The 21,724-nt window shown below is 52.5% G+C and overlaps 2 protein-coding genes and 1 long non-coding RNA gene across 5 annotated transcripts in view; 2 read left to right on the forward strand and 1 right to left on the reverse strand.

The window, feature by feature from the left end:
• Positions 1–7,364, forward strand: part of Cdc6 (cell division cycle 6) — a 13,476-nt gene extending 6,112 nt beyond the window's left edge. For all 3 annotated transcript variants that reach the window (XM_050156617.1, XM_050156616.1, XM_050156615.1), the window contains exons 7-12: positions 212–351; positions 1,446–1,546; positions 2,930–2,994; positions 5,104–5,306; positions 6,218–6,358; positions 6,733–7,364. In XM_050156617.1, the coding sequence (XP_050012574.1) occupies positions 212–351; positions 1,446–1,546; positions 2,930–2,994; positions 5,104–5,306; positions 6,218–6,358; positions 6,733–6,822 (740 nt within the window). In that variant the 3' untranslated portion in view covers positions 6,823–7,364. The remainder of the gene's footprint in view (positions 1–211; positions 352–1,445; positions 1,547–2,929; positions 2,995–5,103; positions 5,307–6,217; positions 6,359–6,732) is intronic.
• A 4,064-nt stretch (positions 7,365–11,428) lies between these two features.
• Positions 11,429–14,148, reverse strand: LOC126510191 (uncharacterized). Its single transcript, XR_007594332.1, has 3 exons — positions 13,831–14,148; positions 12,885–13,003; positions 11,429–12,254 (listed from the first exon to the last, which is right to left on the reverse strand). It is a non-coding gene; the product is annotated as an uncharacterized lncRNA (long non-coding RNA).
• Rara (retinoic acid receptor alpha) overlaps positions 13,395–21,724 on the forward strand; it is a 44,812-nt gene continuing 36,482 nt past the window's right edge. The window contains exon 1 of the mRNA XM_050156621.1: positions 13,395–13,485. The gene's annotated coding sequence lies outside the window, so the exon portion shown is untranslated. The remainder of the gene's footprint in view (positions 13,486–21,724) is intronic.

The raw sequence follows: 21,724 nt of genomic DNA on the forward strand, positions 1-21,724 counted from the left end.
GGGGGACGACACTATAAGCATGCCTCACTATACCTGCCTAACCACTGTATCTTTCCTAGTAAGTCCATCTTACCTTTTAGTGCGGGGGAAGAGCAAGTGGAAGCAGCAGTTGGAACACTGGGTTGTGACTGGGAGTTTTATCTTCGAGAGGGGTTTGATCTCCTATGAGGATGATTTGTCTGCTGATGGTGATTGTTACCTATCTTCTCAGGCATTGCTAATACCCTAGATCTCACAGACAGAATTCTGCCGAGACTTGAAGCTAGAGAAAACTGTAAGCCACAGCTACTGAACTTCCCACCTTATACCAGAAACCAGATAGCTGCGATCTTGCAGGAGAGACTCAGTCAGGTGAGTGCCAGCCATTGCGCCGGATTCTGTTGCAGGGATAACCTTCTGCGATCGAAAGATAACAATAGCTTTAAAATATTTCGGTTTGATTGCTTTATTAATGGTGTGTCAACCTCCCGTAGACCGTAATGACTGAGAGCATTTTTATGTGGGTATCGACGCGTGCTTTCGTTTATTGGCTGCTTCGCTGCTGAAATAAAAGTAGGAATTAAAGAACTCAGGCTTCCTTAATGGCCTTTAAAAAGGAGAGCCTGGATCAGTGAGGTAGCTCAGCAGGTTAAGTCACTGGTTGCTGGTTCTAATGACCTGAGTTCCATCTCTGAGACCCACGTGGTGAGAGGAGAGACCTGGGTCCTGGAAGGTGTCCGCTGACCTCCACAAGTGTGGCACGCATGCTTCCCCCCCCACCCACTCCAAACAAAAATAAATGGGATACATTTTTAAAGTAGGCCTAGGGCTGGAAAGATGGCTCAGCAGTTAAGAGCATTGCCTGCTCTTCCAAAGGTCCTGAGTTCAATTCCCAGCAACCACATGGTGGCTCACAACCTCTGTAATAAGATCTGGTGCCCTCTTCTGGCCTGCAGGCATATATGCAGACAAAATATTGTATACTTAATAAATAAATAAGTATTAAAAGTAGGGCCTATGAGCCTGGCACGGTGGTGTGACACCTTTAATCCCAGGACTTGGACAGCAGAGGCAGACAGTTCTCTGTGTTCAAAGCCAGCCAGGGCTACCCAGAGAAACTGTCTATACCGAATGTTAAGCTCAGAGTCCTGAGCGTGCACCTCCCTCCAGTCCCAGAGTTAGATTTAATTTGTGGAAATATTTGTTTTGAACCTAAATTGCTAAGAGAAACTCTCAGAGTTCAAATCGTCTTTTTATTTTATTGTTTATTTATTGGTTGATGGTACTGGGATTCACAAGGCCTTACGCTGAGCTGTGTCTGTTTTATATTTATTATCTATTTCTCTGAGACAGCCTCGCTTGAGTGTAGATCCTCCTGCCTTAGTCTCCCAGGTAGCTAGGATTACGGACAGGCCTATGTTACTAAGGCTGACTGAGATGTCTTCTATGTCTTGTCTCGTGTGAAGGTGTCAAGAGACCAGGTTCTGGACAATGCCGCGATTCAGTTCTGTGCCCGCAAAGTGTCTGCTGTCTCAGGAGACATCCGGAAAGCGCTGGATGTTTGCAGGTGAATTATGGCCCTGGTGACTGCTTTTATTAAAACCAGGAAGAAATGCTGGCAGTGTCTCATGTAACTCAAATGAATGTTGCTTACGAGGCTTCATTCTGCTACTTTTTATGCTCAGAAAAGAGGACTTGCTTCTCAGCGGGGAGCTCTGGGTTTCCACCGTGTTAATGTCTGAAACATTATCAGGCCATTACCTACGGAGGGGGAAATAAATGAGATGTTGCTGGCGCCCCCTGTGGTGATTATAGATTGGTTAATTACATTTGTATTAAAAAGACTCCAGTTTGCTTTTCCATTCGCTGGGCTCAAGCAGGTTTATTTATGGACCTGAACCATCTTTGCCTTTAGACTTTCTTCTTCCTTTCCTTTTGTGGGCACCCCTTCCTCTCTCCAGCTGGTGGTCCCCCAAGTCCTACCCTAGACCTCTTTGTCTCTTCAATCTCCCGCCCCTCCTGCTGGGGAAAGCCGCAGTCCTAACTGATGGAAGTTCTTCCCTCCCAGTAGGGGCACTGGCTCCATTAAAATGATCCTTGCTGTGCTGACCCGCTGGTCCAGCTTCCTCCTCTTGCCGTGCAGAAGATCCAGGTCTGCCTTATGGCTTCCCGTGGGCAAAACACTTTAGAGAGAGCAGTGGGAGAGGAAGCCCTTCCTGTTGCTAGATTGCACGATCTGGAATGTGAAAGTCCCCCAGTCAGCAAAGTACTTGAGTCAAGACTACAGCTATGAGTGATAGCCATGTAGGTCAGCAAGATTAGTCTACGTGTGTCCTGTGTCTCTCTGGGGACTCCCCTTCTGGGTCTGCTGTGTAGGAGGCTCTGAGTTCCCCTTAGGCTACCCCCACACTGCCTATCGCTCTCCCCAGGACTTTGTTCCTCATCTAAGATGTTGCTGGCTTCGTGCGCGATGACCTACTTGACATCCGCTGGGGGAAGATGAGGAGTGTTGTTTCTCAATCCCCGGTCTGTTCATTTTAAAGACAGTCAAGTCTTCCTAAGCTGCAACATAACCCAGTTTGTTTAAGGGCCTTCATTTTTCTTTCTCAGGCAGGGTCTCCCTTGGGGAACTGGCTCGTCTGGAACTCACTCACTGTGTGGACCAGACTGGCCTCTAAGATTGGTTTACATTTTATCTTCATGGATGTGTGCCCGGTATGGTGTATGGTGCTTGTGGAGGCCAGAAGAGGGCATCAGATCCCTAGAGTTGGAGTTATAGGAGGTTGAGAGCTGCCTGGTATGGGTGCTGGGCACCAAACTTGGAAAGGACCTTCATTTTTTAAAAACGTGGTTTTTTTTTTAGTAATGTGCCTACTTTGGGGCATGGTGACTTGGTGTGGTGTTTGGTTTGGCTGAGACTAGAAAGTTGTTTGTTTTGTTTTTTTAACAGGCGAGCTATTGAAATTGTGGAGTCGGATGTCAAAAGCCAGACAGTCCTCAAACCGCTGTCTGGAGGTGAGTAGCTTACCTGCTTCCTGTCTCCCTTTGTAGATGGAGAGTTCAGTTTCCTGAGAAAGGGGAAAGATAAACAGACACAGTTAAATCCACCTACAAACACAAGGGAAATCAGCCGACACACAGACACGAGGGAGCACAGTGTAGTTTCATCTGGTTTTTTTTTTTTCAGTCTCGCCTGCCAGTATCAGTATGTGTGTTACTGGAAATGAGCTCCCCGGAGTGTTCATAAATGATGCGCTCATGTAGCTAGGTTTCTCCCGAGGCTCTCGGAATGAAAACGAGGTAGCAAGGTTGAGTCACCCTCTTTCTGGGTACTTAGGTTGAATGCCCTTTAGATTCCTATGTAGGAGAAAGTAATGCCTGGTACCTGGTAGGTAAAGGGAAGAAAGTAAAATGACAAAATGCACAGATTTGAGTTCATCTCGGTGTCATAAGGCTGTCTACAAGGGCCCAAGACAGATCTGTGGCTACAGGAAACCAAAGGCTGTCACAGATGAGGTTGAATTCCCCTTTTCCTCAACCCTATTTCCTTCACTAGCAGATTTTCATCAGCGTTTATTTTTATTTATTTACTTAATTTTGGTTTTTCAAGACAGAGTTTCTCTGTGTAACAATCTAGCCATTCTGGGACTGGTCAATATTTATTAAAAGAAACAAATTAAGACGTTTCAGAAGTAACCCAAATTAATATGCAGACTTAGATAGTTCCTCTGTCTTGGCCCCTTAGATTAGTCCTTCCTTGTGGGCGGACCTGGGAGCATCACTAGTGCTCGCTGCTAAAAGAGCTTCAAGCTCCTGTGTAAATTATGGCCCTAGCCCAATCCCCGTCTTGACTTCTGATATGTGTGGGTCTAGTTTCAATGGTCTAGCTATATAGGAAACTATGGAGAACGTGACCAGCTAAATATAAGGAACTTTGTTGTTTTGTTTTTCAAGCAAGGTTTCTCTGTGTAAATGAACTTTTTTTTTTTACTTATTATGTATACAATATTCTGTCTGTATGTATGCCTGGAGGCCAGAAGAGGGCACCAGATCTCATTACAGATGGTTGTGAGCTACCATGTGGTTGCTGGGAATTGAACTCAGGACCTTTGGAAGAGCTCTTAACCTCTGAGCCATCTCTCTGGCCCCATAAAGGAACTTTTTAATGCATAGAAATAACTAGGTTCCCCAGCACTGAAGATAGGCAAACCAAAATTAGCTAGATGCCAAGCCTGGGGGCCATACCTACACTTCCAGCGCTCAGAATCACTACAAGTTCAAGGCCAACATAGGCCACTTAGAAAGGTGCTCTTAAATCATGGAACAAGGACAACAAATGGATAGCTGTCCTGTCGGGATTGTTTGAGGAGGGGCTGTGGACCATCTGTCACCTGGTCTGTGAGCTCTGCTTTCTCTGTTAGCCCTTTGCAGCTTCCTGCTTGTGGTAAAGGAGCAGAAGCGGGTTGTCGCGGGGTAGCTGCAGGCCCAGGTTGTTAGCGAGCAAATCCCGGCCCTGTTGCACAGTCATGCATAGTCATGCGTCTCCAAGCAGCAAAACCGCAGTCCCGAGCAGATTCCCCGCAGTTCTCAGACTCCAGTGACATTTCTTCAAGTGTTGCTATCTTGCAGATGAGCTTGGACGAGTGACCAAACTTCAGAGTTCATTTGGAGAAGCGCAGGGGGCGCAGGGACTGAAATGGGATTGACTTTACTGTCTATACTTACCCATTCCTTTGACTCACGTATTAGATACATTTTCCAGCTATTTCTTGTCCTTCCTTAGAGACCAGGTAGTCATCCTGGATGCAGGGTTTGTGCTGAGGACCAAACCAGGTGTCTGCAGAGACGAGTGCTATGTCTCGAGCTTCTTCCCCAGCCAGCCTGCAGCAGTTAGCCTTGCTTGGCAGCTTCTGCCGGGTTCTTGCTCAATCAGGAGGTGGATTGGTTGTCTTCTCAACATCAAGCTGTACCCTAAAGGACAAAATAGATCATGGTTCTTCTGAGAGAAAGGCAGCTTTCCAAGTCTCCCTCCGCCCTTGGTTTTCTGTCGCTAACACCAGTCTTACGTGGCTCCGCACACACAGTTTCAGAGACCGAATAAAGCTTGGCTTGCTTGCATTTCAGGTCAGTCACCCTCCGAGGCGCCGGTTCCCAAGCGTGTCGGCCTTACTCACATATCCCAAGTCATATCGGAAGTTGATGGGAACCGGGTGACTCTGAGCCAAGACAAGGCACAAGATTCCCTCCCTCTCCAGCAGAAGATCTTGGTTTGCTCTCTGCTGCTCCTGACCCGGCGGCTGAAACTCAAAGAGGTCACTCTGGGGAAGGTAAGCTGGGGTCTCAGCAGGCGGAGCTGAGGTTCAAGTGCAGGTGTTTTCCAGAAGGCAGCAGGGGTTAAAAAAAAATGGGTTTTTATCTGTAGTAATAAGGGTTATGGTGTCGCTGCACTTGGGAGGCAGAAGCATGTGGATCTTTGCAGGTTTGAGCCAGCCTGCTCTGCATAGTTCTAGGCGGACCTCAAAAACACGGTAAGGCCAGGCAGTGGTAGAGCGCCCTTTAATCCCGAGACTCTGGGAGGCAGACGCAGGCGGGTCTCTGTGAGCGCCAGGCCAGCCTGGTCTACAGAGTTCCAGGACAGCCGGGAATCTGTAGGAAGACCCTGCCTCACCACCACCCTTGTCTCCCCTCCCCACAAAATTAAGAAATTGAATTGACTATTAACCAGATATAGTGGTTCAGTAGCTGTGATTCTAGTACTTGGGAGGCCGAGTGAGGAGGGTCGCCCGCCTGGCAGGGCTAGAAGCAACCCTTCATTTCTGTGTCCCTCCGAACTCACAGACCTTGCTCCTACATTGTACATTAAAGAGGACTCTGCAGTCAAGAGCGGTTGCTTCTCACTTGCAGAGGACCCAGGTTTCGTCCCCAGCACCCATGTGGTTGGTGGCTTACAACCATGACTTTAGTTCCCAGGGTCCCGACAGTCTAATGCTCTCTGTAGACTTCAGGCATGAGCACAGCGCCCATACATAAATACATCGCAGCAAGACACGGGAAAGAAAAGTAAATCTTTAAAAAAAAAAAACAAAAAACATAAAGTATAGGAAGGGGGTGCGGAAGGCCTTTTGCCTGTTCGAGGCTTTGTTGAACAGGGGGGTGGTAGAGTATACAGGTAACTTAATCTATGAGGTTATGGGGTGTAGCTTTTAAGTGACACTTGTTCTCCCTCGTTTCCTCCCAGTTATACGAAGCCTACAGTAGCGTGTGTCGCAAACAGCAGGTGGCAGCTGTGGACCAGTCTGAGTGTTTGTCCCTTTCGGGACTCCTGGAGTCCAGAGGCATCTTAGGACTGAAGAAGAATAAGGAGAGCCGCCTGACCAAGGTACAATAACGGCCTGGTGTGTCTCTCCCTGCTTTTGATTGTCCTGTTCTGGAGAGCGTGTCCTTTGCCAAAGGAAAGATTAGAAAGGACTAGTGAACAGTTCGCTTCTCTGCTGGCTAGGGTTTCAGGTGTGTGTGGGGGAAGGGGGGGGTGATGTGATTTAGACCATTGAAAACAGCAGGGTTTGACTTGCCAGCCCGAGGAAAGCGGAACGTGATAGGGAGTGTAACGGTGTGTGCGGGGGGGGGGGGGGGGGGGGGGGGGGGGGGGGGGGGGGGGGGGGGGGGGGGGGGGGGTGCGGGGGTGTGTGCGGGCGTGCATTGTGTGTGTGAGTCTCATGTTCTTCCTCACAGAAAACCCCTTTCTCTTTCCAGGTGTCCCTGAAGATTGAAGAAAAAGAACTAGAGCATGTCCTGAAAGGCCAAGCTTTCGTTGGTAACATCCTCGCCGCGGGACTGCCCTGAGTGCCCGTCTTACCCACCTGCAGCTGGCGGCCCTTGGCCGACGGGGGAGTCTTCGTTAGGAGGGCCATTTGGAAACTGTTGTGGCCTTTTGTACTCAGCACCGGTACATTTTAGTGTGTTAATTCATGAGTGTTAGCACTAATATCTTTGGCTCTTACTGTTTTGACCCATGAAAATGACCGAGTAGTTAGGTATGGTGGCACATGCCTGTGATCCCAGCATGTGGGAGACAGAGGCGCAAGCATCAGGAGTTCAAGGCCATCCTTTGCTACGTGGTGAGATTGAAGCTGGCCTGGACTACGTAAGACACCTTAAAAATGAAGCCAGTGACCCCTTTAAAAGTGATATTCAGTACCTTTCCCATACCTGCAAGTATATGCAGATATGCCGACCTGTGTTGAAGGGTTTGTATATATTCACTTCTAAATACAAACAGTATATTTTGTAAAGAACTTTGATGTTTAAAAGTGGAATGGAATGATCCAGAAAACTACACGAGCCTACGTGGAAATCTGAAGGACATTTTGGTCAAAGGACTCGTTGGCGTCTCGGGACAGGTGCTGCTGCATTGGACTTCTTAAGGACTCGGGGGGGGGGTTCTCCCATGTGCCCACGCAATATGGGGGAGGAGAGTGTAACTACAGATTGTGAATATATTTATTTTATTTTCATGTTTTATTTGTCAGGCTGCATGTGTTGTCTTTTTTTTATACCCACCCTGTGCAGGCGCAGGGGTATGACAGTGTTCATGTTGGGGACAACTGCAGGAATCCTTGCTTGCTTTCCACCTGGTGAATCCCAGGGACTAAACTCAGGCCACCAAACATGGCGGTGGGCGCCTTTACCTTTTGAGCCGCGTCCTGAGCCTCTATTTGTTGCCTCAGTCCACGAGAGCTTCAGCTTTCAGAGGTTAATATGAAAATACCTTCTCGATGGGTGCTGGTGGCACACTCCTTTAAACCCAACACTCGGGAGGCAGAGGCAGGTAGATCTCTAAGTTCAAGGCCAGCCTGGACAACAGTGAGTTCCGGGACAGCCACAGCTACAGAACAAAACACCATCTCGGACAAACAAACAGGACGATGCCTTCCCTTCCAGTCTCCCCGCAGACGCAGCCATTGTTTCGGCATGCCTCGGGTCAGGCTTGGGTTTTCGGCAGAACACATTCCCAGCCTCTTGAGATAAGTTTATCCATATGGTTACTGAGACTTCTGGGTTTGATTTCCAGTGGCTTTAAGTGGCACTTTGTGACAGGGACACCAGAGGGCACCATTATACCACTGCTTTGAAAGTGTGGGGTGGGGTGTGGGTAGTTTGGAGGGAAGGGGCAGGCGTTTGACTTGTTTGGGGAAATTGCTATTCCTATATTACCTGAGCGAGTGGTTGGCCACGGACCACGTGATAGGAATAGTCTCTGAGCTGAGTGAGGCTGCTGCCTCCTTGTCTGATCTGGCCTTGAGTTTGGGAATTTGATCTGCCTACAGAGGATCTGTTGGCCACAGTTTCATTCATTCTGCCCACCGTCTCCTTGTAAAGTGATCTGCCCCGCAGCAGGTGGGATGGGATGGAGAGAGAAGGGCAGCGAGCTCTCTGAAATGCATACTGCCCGCTGGTGTGTGCAGCACACCGGCAGAGTCTGGAGGTGGGAGTTTGAATGTCTCGCACACTGCTTCACCGGAGTCTTCCTCCCCTCCAGGGCAGTGTGCAAAGTGGTGAGGACGCTTCTCTACCAAGAAGTTTGGAGGCTGCCTGGGACTATAAGGGTTAACGGGCGTAACTGTAAAGATTGTCCGGAGACTGATGGAAAGCAGAGCCTGAATGGGATTGGGAACAGATGTGAGGCTTGATTTAAATTACATTTTATTGGATGCTGCAGCCTTAAGAGACGTGACTGCTTTACAGTTTGTTTCCACACTGTGGGCAGCTGCTGTCTGTTCTGTGTCCACAGTAGGATCCTGCCCAAAGAGGAGCGGCCTCCCCACCTCGTTGTATTTGAGGCTTGGCGCCTTCCTCTAACTGTAGGGGCTTGAGTCAGGAACATGGCTGGACTCTCAGCGGGGCTGTGCTGTATCCTCCCTGGCTTCTAGCCAAGCTCGCATTTCCAGACTCAAAGGGGCCAAGTTCCTTCCCCTCTACCTCTTCTTTCTCTCGTGCCCCCCTCCCCTTTGGAAATAGGGCTTTCTGGGTACTGTTGTTAGCTTCCTTCAGCGCCGCCCCCCCCCCCACTGTCAATTTCTAGGTCATTGCCACTCTTAAGACCTCAGCAGTTGGAACGGGGTTGCTTCTGCCAATGATGCGTGAAGCAGGCTAGAGTCCCTGCTTGGCTTCCGCTGCCCTTGTGGGAGCAGAGGCTGATGTATGTTTGTCAGTGAAGTCTTAAGTGTAATTCAGATGGCCGGGCAGAGAGGAAGAGAGTCCTTTCCTTGCTGGGTTTTCTCACTGAGGCTGAGAACTATGGGAAGGTGGTGGGAGTTTTAAGTAGGATGGGACGGGCCTGTGGTTACGAGGTTTTGCCAGGATCTTAGGCCACTCCACACGGAGTAGTGGCAAAGATGCTGACCTACATTTTTCCTTTTGAAGATGGTGGGGTGTGTGTCTCTATCCCGGTCCGTCTTTTTTTTTTTTTTTTTTAAAGAACCAGATTAAGCTTCCATAGTGTTGGGTATTGTCATGGAAAGAACATAGACCCAATAAAGTTGGTATGAATTTCAACCCCAAACTGCCACTGACATTTCTGGCTCAATGAAGACTTGCCTGTGGCTAGCTAACTGCAAGAGTGTGTGAGGTCCAGGCTAGCTACCCAGAAATCAGAAACCTTGGCAGCGCCTTTTCCTCCCCTCCCTTCCCATCGCTCCTTGCCCCCACCCCCAGTCTAGAAACTTTACCACTGAACTACTTCCCAGTTCTCCCTGCTTTTTTATTAAGCACCCTCTAAAGACAAGCTATAAGCTAGACCGGGTGGTACAGGCCTGCGATCCCAGTTAAGCAGGAGGATCACACGTTCAAGGCTTGCCTGGACTACAGAGTGAGTTCAAGGCCGACCTAGAGAAGTCAATAAAACTATCTGAGGCAGGGCGATGGTGGCGCACGCCTTTAATCCCAGCACTCGGGAGGCAGAGGCAGGTGGATCACTGAGTTCCAGACCAACCTGATCTACAGAGCTAGTTCCAGGACAGGCTCCAAAGCCACAGAGAAACCCTGTCTCGAAAAACCAAAACAAAAAACAAAAAAAACAAAAAAAAAACTGAGAATAAAGTAAAAGAGGGCTAGCTCAGAGAGCGCTGGCATGAACAACACCCTGAGTTCAGTCCTCAGTGCAGGGGTGAGGGGGCGGTAGGAAAGACAATAAGGACTAATGAACCATTTTTGTAAAAAAAAAAAAAAAAAAAAATGACTAGAGCCCAGGAGTGGGAGGTAGCTCGGTGAGCAGCGTGCTTACTGTGCAAGCATGAGGCCCCAAGATCAATCTCCAGGACACCCCAACATGCATCCATACACTGGTATTCCAGCCCTGCAGAGACGGAGACCGGCTGGGGCTGACTGGCGCTGGCGATGACTGGCGAAGTAACAGCCACCACTGTAGTGAAAAAACAAATCTGGCAGCTCCGAGGAAAGACACCTACAACTGACCTTTGGCCTACACACGCACAAAAATATCTTGCCCATAGGAGAGGTTGGTGGGGGAGCCAAAGTGACTTTTTCTTGTTGTTTGTGGTGTAGGAGATTGAGCCCAGAGAGAGATTTTATTTACATTTGTATCAGTCTCCAGCCCTAACTCTGGTAGCTATTCATTAACTCCTATCCAGTGAACAATACAAGAAGATACTGCCTTTTCGCCTAGTCTAGAACAGTTCTCAGCTGGAGGTGAAGCTGGCGCTGAGGTCTCAGGTGCAAAAGGCCTCTTGCCGGGCCTAGGGCGTCTTTGACCAGACCTCAGCCCTTCAGGTAGACGTCGTAGTAATTGGCCGCTGGCAATCTCTGCCGCTTCAGGGTGGCTACGGGTTGGAGACTTGCCTACAGGCTAGAAAGAGGTGTTTCAGTCCAGAAGTTACCTAAGGTCCCCAGAGGTCGCCCAGGAAACTGTCTCTAGTTGGTAAGGGACTGGGGAAGAACCCACCATTGGTGTCCTACTTCTAGCTTAGTGGGGGACGTTATCTCGGCTTCCTCCTGACGGCGCCCCCTTCACGAGGAAGGAGCACAGGGCGGAGTGTGCCCTCGCTCCCTTATTCCAACTTCACCAGTCCAGATACAGCCGGTAGAAGCTAATTGGGTGCAAGGAGCCTGGTAAAGGCGGAAGACTGGCCGAAGGAGAGCCGGCTCCCGTGTTGCTTCCTTTTTTTTTTTTTTTTTTTTTAATTTCTAATTGAGTTCTGAATCAGCCTCCTTCGCTTTGATCCCTCCTCTGTTTCCCACACTGCCTGAAAGAGCTACATCAGCACTTTGTAACAAGGGTGCGCCTGCTCCCCACACCCCCCTCCCCGACGCGCGCTCTCTCTCTCCTCTCTCTCTCTGCCGCCATCCACTGCCTGTCTCCTTCAGTTAAGATAATGAAGATGCTGAGAGATAAAATGTGTATTTAATAAGGGTGGGGGCAGGGAGGCGGAAAGGGGCAGCCAGGGCCTTCCCTAGTTTTGGGGCCTCGCCAAGACTCTAGCTGAGAAGCAAAGCTAGAGTAAGACTTGGCTTCAGGGTGTGGGGGTTTCTGGGCCCCAGTCCAGCTGACTTCACGGCTTGCTGTTTGCCCTAAATTCCCCCACCTCCACCCTCTCACCCCCACACTCCTTTCCTCTCTGCTTGCTCCCAGTGGGAAAAAAAAAAAAGGAGTCTCGCTCGACTTTTCTTTTCAGCTGGTTAGCTTGGCCCTTGCTGCGGTGCCCCCCACCCCAGTGTCAGCTGCAAGGTCAGGCTAGGGCAGCCCCCTGTAGCCTAGGCCTGTAGAAGCTGTGGGTTCACAGTGGGGGGCGAAAAAGCTGGAGTTAATGAAGGCCAGCTGCCCGGCTGGGTTCTGCCTACAGCTAGCTAGCTGGAGGCCAGGCTTCGGTGGTGGTTAGGTGGAGGGGGAGGGTGACCTCCATTCCTGGGTACAAGGATATCCTGTGGCAGCTGGGCCTGGGCTTCTCCGGGAGCCTGGTTTCATCCTCAGCGACTTGGGAGTCGTCTGCTCCCCTCTTGCCCTGTTCCTCCCCTCCCCAAATAACCCTCTGCTCTTCCGAGGGTTCTAACTGTAGTGGTGGCCCAGCTGAGATCTGAGGATCTCCAAGCCCTTTGGTAAACACTCATTAAGAGCCTGGGAAGAATCCGGAGTCCTGGTTAACAGCTGGAAGAGCACTGAGGCACGTTAGGGTGAGCGGCTTGACCTGAGCTCACCCCATAGACTCCACCCTGGGGCTTCCATCCTCGCTGTCTGGCTCCTTCCAGTTCTTCCTGCAAGACTGAGGTTGGAGGCGCTGCTATTGCCCTCTGCCCTTCTAGGAAGAGGCCAGGGCTCTCTCCCTTCCCTCAAGATGCCTGGTCTTCTCCTGGCCCTTCACCCCATGACATCCCCTTCCTCCCGCCACGCCTCTGCTGTTGGAAACAGTACCCCGGCAACACTCCTTGCAAAATGTTCTCAGTCCAGCACCCTACAGACGCCTGCCTTGGCCACCTCTCGCTGGCTGGCCCACCTGGCCCACCATGCCCACCAGTTTTTCTTTCAGGGTGGCCAAAGAAGGAGCAACTTTTGAGAAACCTGGTTGTCCCAATACAACAGAGTCAATGACCTTGAAGTTGATCTAAGGTCCTAGGAGAGGCTCCCGCCCCGGAGTATAAAAGGGAAAGCCCTTGAAGGTGTTCTTTATGGTAATAAAGACTCAAGGCCCTGTTGAGGGTTGAGCGAGGACGCTGGTAGACTTCTAGGTTTTGTGTCTTACGCATCCCCTGCTGATTGCCATCTCTGGTACTGGATGCATCAAAAGACGGCCCCTCCTGTCCTGTCCCACCTGCTCCGACTCTCCTGTCCATGTGTGAGCACCACAGCCTCCCTAGTACACCGTAGCAGGCACTGTAGTCCAACAGGAACCCACCATCTCCTCTCCAGGTACCACTGAGACGTCGGCACTCTTGCTGAAGACTAAGGTTTTCTGCTAGGAGGGTCTCTGGCACACTTGGGGATAAGACAACGGAATGACTACACCAACACAGCCTGAAAAAGAGGATAGAAGCGGGTGTCTATCTGTCCGTCTAAAAGGACAGACACCCCCCCACATTCCCATAGCTGATAGCTAAATAGCCCCATGAGAGATTAAGGTCCTCAACCCCATCCCCAGGGCCCAAGGGCAAGTCCACAGGCCCAGGAGAGGAAGAAAGAAATGTCTGTGGTGTGGTGTGTGTTGAGATCCGATACTGTCCTGGCCCCACCCATGGTTCAGACCCCCCATCTTTCTTCCAGTGGGTTAGTTTTCCTCCATCAGTCCTTAGTGCTGCACCCTTTCACCAAGTGGGGGCGGGTAGTAAGAGGGCAGGGAGAGCCTACAAGCTGGAGAGTGGGCTTTAGGACCCAACGGGAACCGTGCCTCTTGCAGCAGCCTAACCCAGAAGCAGGGGGGAATCCTGAATCGAGCTGAGAGGGCTTCCCCGGTTCTCCTGGGAACCCCATCGCCCCCCTGCCGGCACACACCTGAGCAGGTAGGATCATGCACACACCCCCTCCCAATTCTCCCCGGACCTCCTTTCGGGGGAGTCTCCCTGCTCCTGATCGGGCCGCTTCCCTCTTCGCCAGTTCAGGCTTTCCCCACGCCTCCTCCCCCATTGCTCACTGTAGTCCAGGGAGGTGGGAGCCTGGGAACCCTGGGGCGTTGGAAAGCTCTGAGTCCCAGACCCCCGGAGCTCACCCCTTGCAATTCGCACCCCCCCCCAGGCATTCTCCTTTCTCTAGCTAAGAATGGAAAGTGGGGGAAGGTCTGCCCAGGCCCCACGCCCTTGCACCCTCCTTTGCAGTATTGCTTCAACCCCCCCCACCTCCCACCTCACCTAGACCGGAGAATGGGAAGTGATGGCTTGGCAGAAAAAGTGGAGAGGGGCGTGAAAGGGACCCCACTCTCCCGGAGGGATTGCTCCCTCGCTTTTCGTCTTCGTGGCTTCCCAGCCTGGAGCTCAGGACTTTGCCTCCACTCCCACTCACGATGTCGGGAGCACAGGTCTCCTTCCCGGTGCAGGACACACTTGGGTGCCCACAGGCTTTGTAGAAGGATGGTGAGCTTTCCTGACCTTGTTCTCTAGGGGAAGTCCTTCCAGCCTAGAACTCTCCTTCCTGCCAACACCTCAGCACCTAGTGCAGAAGCCCCCTCCCTCGAGTGCCTGCTGTGTGGAGGCCATGTGGTTGGAAGACCTATACATTTTGGATAAAGGTTCCCCGTATGCATCCAAGGAGAGAGATCCCAGCCAGGCCCAAGCCAGATCGGGCTCAGTCCAGATGGCTGGGGAAGGGGGTGTGGACCAGATCTGGAAGGCCTATCAGCCATGCCAGCTCCCTGCATGCCTTGGCTTACAGAGCCCCAGGCTCCTGGTGTTACTCTAGAGCTGGGAGGTCCCCAAGCTTCTGCCCTCCTGCAGGCTCTCTGGGAAGAAGTTGGATGGTACCTGTCTTTTACACTGGCTGGTTTTCCTCTCCTGTTTACTGGAGGTCGGAGGCATCTCATGATGGTTGGTGGGCTTATACGAAGGGCCGGGTGTCTAGTAGCCACGTGTGTATCTTGCCTGGTGGGGGGTAGCTGAATGGGGGTGGGGGTGATAGAAAAGGCCCAGACCCATCACAGAGTGCTTTTCAGAATGCCGTGAGGGTAGGTGACATGCACCTTTCTGGAAACTAGCTGTGTGCTCTATATCCCCCCCCCCCCACACGTTTCCAGGGTCCCCTTGATGGCTGGCTTTGGAGGACAGGGTCTATAATGGAATGGATTCCAAACTCAGTTCTGCTCCTGATACAGAACGGGAAAGTGGGGATCCCGGGTGTGAACAGCAGACTGGGAGTCAAAGGCTTGAACTGGAGACTCTTAACCATTTGCATGTATGGTCTTCCTTCCAGCTAAACCGCAGTTTCTTTGTTTGTAAACAAAACTTCTGTCCATAGCTGGCTAGGCTTACCTGATGCTGACCCTTCTGTGAAAGGCCCAGGAGATAGTGACCAACACCCCCTCCCCCCTGTAAACTCTAGTTAGGACTGCAGAGTTCTAGGATAGGAAGCCTCCTTAAATCTGGGTCAGTCTCTCTGCCTTCAGTTTCCTTCCACCACTGTCCAGGGGACAGAGGAGCCCATTGCCTGAGGATGCAGAACTTCCTGAGAGCCAGTGTCTCGCCCTGTCGCCAGGGTGCTTGCCAGACAGCACGGATCTATCTTTGCACCAGGCTCTTTTTTTTCCCCCCAGAGGCCACACAGCTTAGTCCGGGATCCTCTTCTCCACCTTCCTTTCCCCATCCCCGTCTGTGTCCTTGTCTGTCTCTTCCCTGCCCAGTGGCCTCCTTGTCCAGCTCACTGGGCAGGAGCCCTAATCGGATTGGACAGCTGAGGTATGTGTGGTGACTGAAAGCAGGCAAGCAGGCAGGTGGAGGGAAGCCCCTGGCATGCCCTGGCTCCCGAGAGAGGAGAGAGAGAGAACACCACCTTGGGCTAGCTGACTCCTGGCTTGATCCCAGGGAAGGGGAGCCAGAGGAAGCCGGGGAAGAACAGCTAGAACAGCTAGGGACTAGGGCCTGGAGGTCGGGAGTGGATCCCACACCTGAGGCCTTAAAATGCAGGCACCTGGGGCTGCAGATGGGAGCTAGACTGTCCCCCCATTCCCATGGCTTCACCTTCTTCTCTCTTCCTTCCTGTTCATAGTAGGAAGGGCTGCTCCAATCTAGCCCTTCTTACTGGAACCTTCCTTCCTATGGGTCATATCTGGGGTGTGTGTGTGTGTGTGTGTGTGTGTGTGTGTGTGTACGTGCGTGTGTGTGCACATGCACGCCTTTTGAGCCTGTTTCCTTTCCTCTCCTCAGAGGTATCTTTCTCATTCACTCTCTGGGCTGGAGGCCAGGACTTCTGGGTTTCCCACTTGCCTCACAGAACAGGGCTACCTTGCTGGCCTCCAGAGACTATCTAAACTGGTTTCCTGTCTCCCATATGGGGAGGGCCTTCCCTTAGAGCTGGGAGGTGCCAGAAATCCCAAATGGGATGGGTAGCAAGGTACCATAGCCTGTGGTACCCCTGAGAGCAAGCTTTTCCCTCATGACCTCCAGTTCAGCTTCGGACAGTGTATGCCCAGCTTGGTGGACATAGCGTGGTCTTAGCTTCAGGCTTTTTGCTCTACCTGTGGGTATCCAAGATCTTCTGCTGCCCTTTTGTCTGTGGTATGGGGGTGCCTACTGAAACACCTATATCTAAACCATGTATATTTTGGGGAGCAAAAGGCTAGCATCATTGGGGCTGGGGTACTAGTTTGTCCTCCCTCCAGTTGGGCTTGGAGAAAGGAAACACAGAAACTTTACCAATGCTAATTCCCTCTGCCCTCAAAAGAGCAGTGGGTAGAGCCAAGCCTTCCCCTCTCAGTGCCCACAATGTGGTTGGCATTGATTTGTCAGAAATTGGGAAGGGTTCCCTCTAGACCAATTGCATCCTTTCTTCTCCCACAGTGCCGGGGCAACTCTGTGATTGTAGGCACTTATGAGCAGCCTCCCCCCCTCCACTCCAGGGAGGAGTGCGGGATGACCCAGAGATGGCCAAGTTGGCACCAGCCCCGGGCCAGAGTGCTGGACACTGTTCTTAGTTGAGAGTTGGTGGGTGAGGGCAGGGCACGGGCCTCCCTGCCCCCCTCATTTCCTGCTCTTTGGGCAGCTGTGGGCGAGAAAGGCTGTGGGGACTATTTTTAGTTGGTCTGTCCCCTGGCAGGAGGGACGTGCAGAAAAGCACGGGGCAGGCAGAGGGGCTGGCCAAGGTGAGGGTAAGAAGGCAGGCATAGGCGTGAGGAAGGGCCTGGGGTAGCAGAAAGAACAAGGAAGTATGCTGGCCAGGGGAGCAACCTTGCAAAGAGGGGCTCGGCTCAGATCAGACCAACAGAGGAGCTCTGGGGACCCCTCACGTTTCTCTGTCCAATTTCCCTCAGCTCTGAAAGGGGCTTTTGAGGCTCAGATAAGCCCCTTCCCCTTACAGAGGGGAACCAGATCAGGATATGCTTTGCCCTAGGACTCCCTGCCAGTCACTAGCTATGCTAGTGGCTTGCACCGTTCTTCTGCTTCTGCTTCCCTTCCCGGTTTGCAGCAAGGAGAACCTCAGGTCAGGGACAGCGGGGAGGGCTGTTTCCCTCCCTGCTGAATTGTGCAGGGTCTCTGTAAAACCCAGCTTGGTTTGTTTATATGTCCACCATGTGGAAAGAGTCTGTGTCCAGGCTGGAAGGAGGTTGGGGCTGGGGTTTGTTTGGGTGGCCTGTGGCTACTGGTGTGAATGGAGGCACTGGCCAGCGTCCAGCACATTCCCAGGCTGGCAAACTCTGGGGCTTGGAGCCACCTTTTGGAAGGGACATCCCGCCCAGCTGTTTCGTTTTAGAGACTTAGAGAGGCCCAGGGATTTGTCCACAGTTGCAGGATGACTTGGGAACAGATGGAGGACAAGAATACGGATCTTCAGACCCTTCGGAACCCTTTGTGAGCCCGTTCCTGCCGTGCCCAGGACCCGTGCCATTGCCACCAGCCCAGAAAGGGAACAGAGCCCTCAGCAGATGTCCTCTGGCCTAGGAGCCAAGGACTGGGATGGGGAGACAGTTCCGTAGGGTGTCGCTGTCTCTTGGGAGTCTGTCGGCATTCTGGCTCCTTAAGGGATCCATGGTGTGTAGGTGCCGAGAAAGCCATTCTTTAGTTTGTGAGGTGAGTGACGCCCCCTAGAGTTGTTCCAGAACTACCGGTGTTGCCAGCTGGAGGGCATTGTGGCCATCTAACACCTACTTTCTGACCCTACCTCCTGCCACTCAGCCTCTGCTGGTTTCTGGGTTTCTGGCTTGCCACCTCCTCACCCCGCAGCTCCGCTCCTAGTGGGTCTTATGGTCAGGAGCCCCTCCCCCCTCTCCACTTAAGTCTCCCTGTCTCTGGGGTCCTGATTTATCACGCCCCCCATCAAGCCTGCTGCAGCGTGTGAGAAATCAATAGCGCAAATGGATTGAGGCCGTTCAGCGGGTCGACTCCCTTTGGGCCCCTCCAACTCCCCCGGGACCCTGTAAGTCATTCTGTCCCTTTCTGGCTTAACATGGGCATAGACACACCTAGTGTACAGTTGTAGCCCCAATACTGGGCACAGGCACGCCGTCTCCATCTCTCTCATGTTCTCCCGCTCACATATACCGGGCTGGTCTTAGCTTGACAAATCCACCCGAACACTTATTTCCTAGTTTGGGTGGAGTGGGGTGGAGGGGCTCAAAGGGCAGCGGGCTGCCAGCCAGAGGTAGGGCGGGAGGCAGGTGGGTGAGGGAGACTGGGGAAGGAGCTAGAGAAGGGATCGGGTGACAGCCCACCCCATTGGCTTTGGTAACTTAATCCCTGGCCCCACCCTCATGATTTCCCTCCTGCTCAACAACTTCAGCAGCTGCTGGCAGGAGTGTGTGTGTGTGTGTGTGTGTGTGTGTGTGTGTGTGTGTGAGTGATGTGGGGGTAGGGAGGGTGAGAGGGGCTGTGGGGGCAGGGGTGCTGCCAGGACATGTTTAAAGGAGACTCATAGCCTGGGTACAACTTGGGTGGCAGGAGGAGGTGGGGTAAGTCAGAGAGTGGGTGGTGAGTGATGGGCAGGGGGGCAGGCTGCAAGGGGGAGGGGCAATCCTGCCCAAGGGTCTCACTAAACTTGTTGGCACCAGAGCAGAGCTGGTACCATGAGGCTGGGCAGTAGGGAGGAGGCAGGGGGGGGCAGCAGAGCCACAGTTCAGTCCTGGATACTGAGGCCTGCCTTCACCAGGGGGCGCATGTGACCAGAGAGGGACAGAGCTGGCCCCGTCCCTGATCTTTAGGCCATGCCTGCTGGGCAGCACAGCCCGGGTAAGTGACTAAGTCGCTTCTGTCCCGGGGCTGGCAAAGTACCAGACTCAGCTCTTCTCGGTAGGTGAGTCACTGCCCTGGCATCTTACCCGGATGCGGCTGAGTCACCAGGCCATGCCCGCCTGGTAGGTGGGCATCATGCGAGGGCTAGGGTGGTGGTTATATGTGTACCCTCAGTGCCTTCTCCGGGCTCTTTCATCTCCTGGCCCTACCCATAAGCCTGCAGAGCCAGGCAGGCATGCTGCTTTCCCCACAGGCTCTGTTGAGGAGGTAAAGGATGAAGTTGCAGGCTTCAGGATAGAGTGGGAGATGTTTGAGTTGAAGGAACAGGGGAGTGTGCTGGTGACGGGCCATGGTGGAAGCCTGGCACAGACAGCTGCCTTGGGATCTTCATTGACAAACTGCATGACCTTGGCAAAGCAATTCATTTTTCTTTTGTGACAGGTTCTTACTCTGTAGCCCAGGCTGGCCTGGAACTTACTAGGGTTGCCTAGAGTTCATGGCCATCCCCAGTCTCAGTCTCCCAAGGGCTGGGATGATAAGCGTGAACGAGCACATTCAATTGGTTGGCGATTTCTTTGTGAGCCTCAGTTTCCTATTCTGTACTATGGGTACAGGACCCATGTTGGACTGAAAAGTGGATCCAAGATAACCGTGAAGTACACCTTTTGGATACCTAAGCTGGGAGGCTGGGGAGGAGGAACGAGTTGAGGCTGGTTCTAGCAGGTACTTCTCACCTCACCCACCTCCAGGTGGTCTTTTTGTTAAAAAAGTAATGCATTTATTTTTATTTTACATACATTGGTGTTCTGCCTACATGTGTGTCTGTGTAAGGGTGTCGGATCCCCTGGAACAGGAGGTACAGACAGTTGCGAGCTGCCCTGTGGGTGCTGCAAATTGAACCTGGATCCTCTGGAAGAGCAGCCAGCCAGCAGTGCTCTTAACCGCTGAGCGCCTCTCCTGCCCCCAGGTGGTCTTCGAGAGCCGTCTTTCCCGCGCCCTCTTCAGATTCTGCTTAGTGCTTGCCTGCCTGTGCCAATGTTCTCCCGCTCCCTCTTTAGGCTGTTCTCAAACTCCTAATCCTCCTGCTTCTACCTCCCTAGTGCTGGGATGCTGAGGTTACACACACACACACACACACACACGCACGCACGCACGCACGCACGCACGCACGCGCGCACACACCACCATGCTGACTCCATGCTGTACTTTGTTGTTCTGTTTCTCACTCTGTAGCCATGGCTGGCCCAAACTGGCCTGCAGCTTCAGCAGTCCCTGCTGGAGGATCCCACTTGCTGCTGGTACAGGTTACAGGTGTGCACCACCACCCCTGATTTAATGCTGCTCTGTAGGAGCCCCCCACAGGCTGCAACTCCTTTGATGGTTAGGAGTGGTTCCTGGACAGCTGTCCTTACCTGTCTGAGCCCTCTCTGGCCTTTGTTAGTCTGAAGAGGGACCCTTGTCCTGGGAAAGTGTCCCCCTCACCCCCACCCAGCCGGTCTCCTTTGTGCAGGGATAGTAGAGGCCCTAGGACACCTTCCTTCCTAGACTCTTGCTATAGTCTAAGTACTCTGTTCTCCTGAAAGGTGCCCCTGGTTCCTGGCCCCTCTACCTAGGGACTTCTGACTTCTGCAGTAGGAGGAGGGTAGGTCTGGACTTTGGACCTGTGGTATTGAGTGCCCTGGGCATGAAGGAAGCCTCCCAAAGGTGTGCAGGCCCTGTGTGCAATCTTGTGTTTGACCTCCTATAGGAAGTGGTTTGTGTGAGCATAGGTTTCCTCCATCAATTCCACATGGATGTGCAACCACGGCTGTTCACAACCACGGCTGTTCACAACCACGGCTGTTCACAACCACGGTACATTCTCTGCTTCATGACCTTGTGCACACACACACACACACACACACGCCTGTTGTTGCTTTTTTGTGCTGGGGTGTTCATATCTGTCTTGGAGGTGTACACATTCACACCATGAACGTGTGTGGGGTTATGCCTTTGTACCAGGGTGTGTGTATAAGAGTGTACCTGAATCCATATGCTGGCAGGTGTTCCTAAAGGCTACCCATGTGGAGGCGGTGTAACTCTATGCATGCACACTTGAATTTTCCTGACCATAAACCTTCCCTCTTGGCCTCGTAGGATACAGGCTGGGAGCAACCTGTGGGAGCTAGGAGCTAGAGGTGGACTGGCCTTAGCCCCCTCTTAGCCTGTTTCCTCACTTGGATGGAGGACCCTGAAGATGATGGGGGCTCTGACAGGACGGCTTAAGGGGGATGTGGGGAGGGGTGCGTGGAGGGGTGTGTGGAGGGGAAGGGGTTAAGCGTCGGCCTCCACATCTGGGAGCCATTGGCGCATTCTTGCCTGCTGAGCGCATGTTTGTGGATGGATCTGTACGGGACAGAACGGGACGGGGACGGAGCAGGAGCAGGAGGGAGGGGCTGGACGGGTGGTTAGCACCGGCGGAAACCCAGACAGGAGCCGGAGGCGGCTTTCTGCTCTGGCCCAGCGGGCGGGAAGGGCTTGGGGAAGCACAGCTCCCCTTTGCCTAGGCTAGTTTTCCCTTGCTTCCGACCTCTGGGCAGAGCGTCCCACCAACCTGGCCTGTGCTACCCTTTCTAGGCCGAGGAGCAGAGCCAGAGAGAGAAACAAGCAGATAACTCCAATTCTAAGCGGGTTCAGCAACCGATGCAACGGTGGACAAAATTCAATATGGGTCTCGGACCTCTTGTTCCTAGCCTGAAAATCGGGCCACCTGGTCAGACTGAGCGTCTCTTCTCTAGGGTGGAGGCCTGGGCGTGTGGCACTTCCCTTTCCAGTGGGATGTCCTGTGTCCTGTGGGGGCACTTGCTTCTTCGCTGCCCAGCCCAGGAACTCG

Source organism: Alexandromys fortis, unplaced genomic scaffold (assembly GCF_014885135.2).
Source record: "Alexandromys fortis isolate MF-2015 unplaced genomic scaffold, M_Fortis_MF-2015_v1.1 scaffold_31, whole genome shotgun sequence".
In the NCBI taxonomy this organism is placed as follows: Eukaryota; Metazoa; Chordata; class Mammalia; order Rodentia; family Cricetidae; genus Alexandromys; species Alexandromys fortis.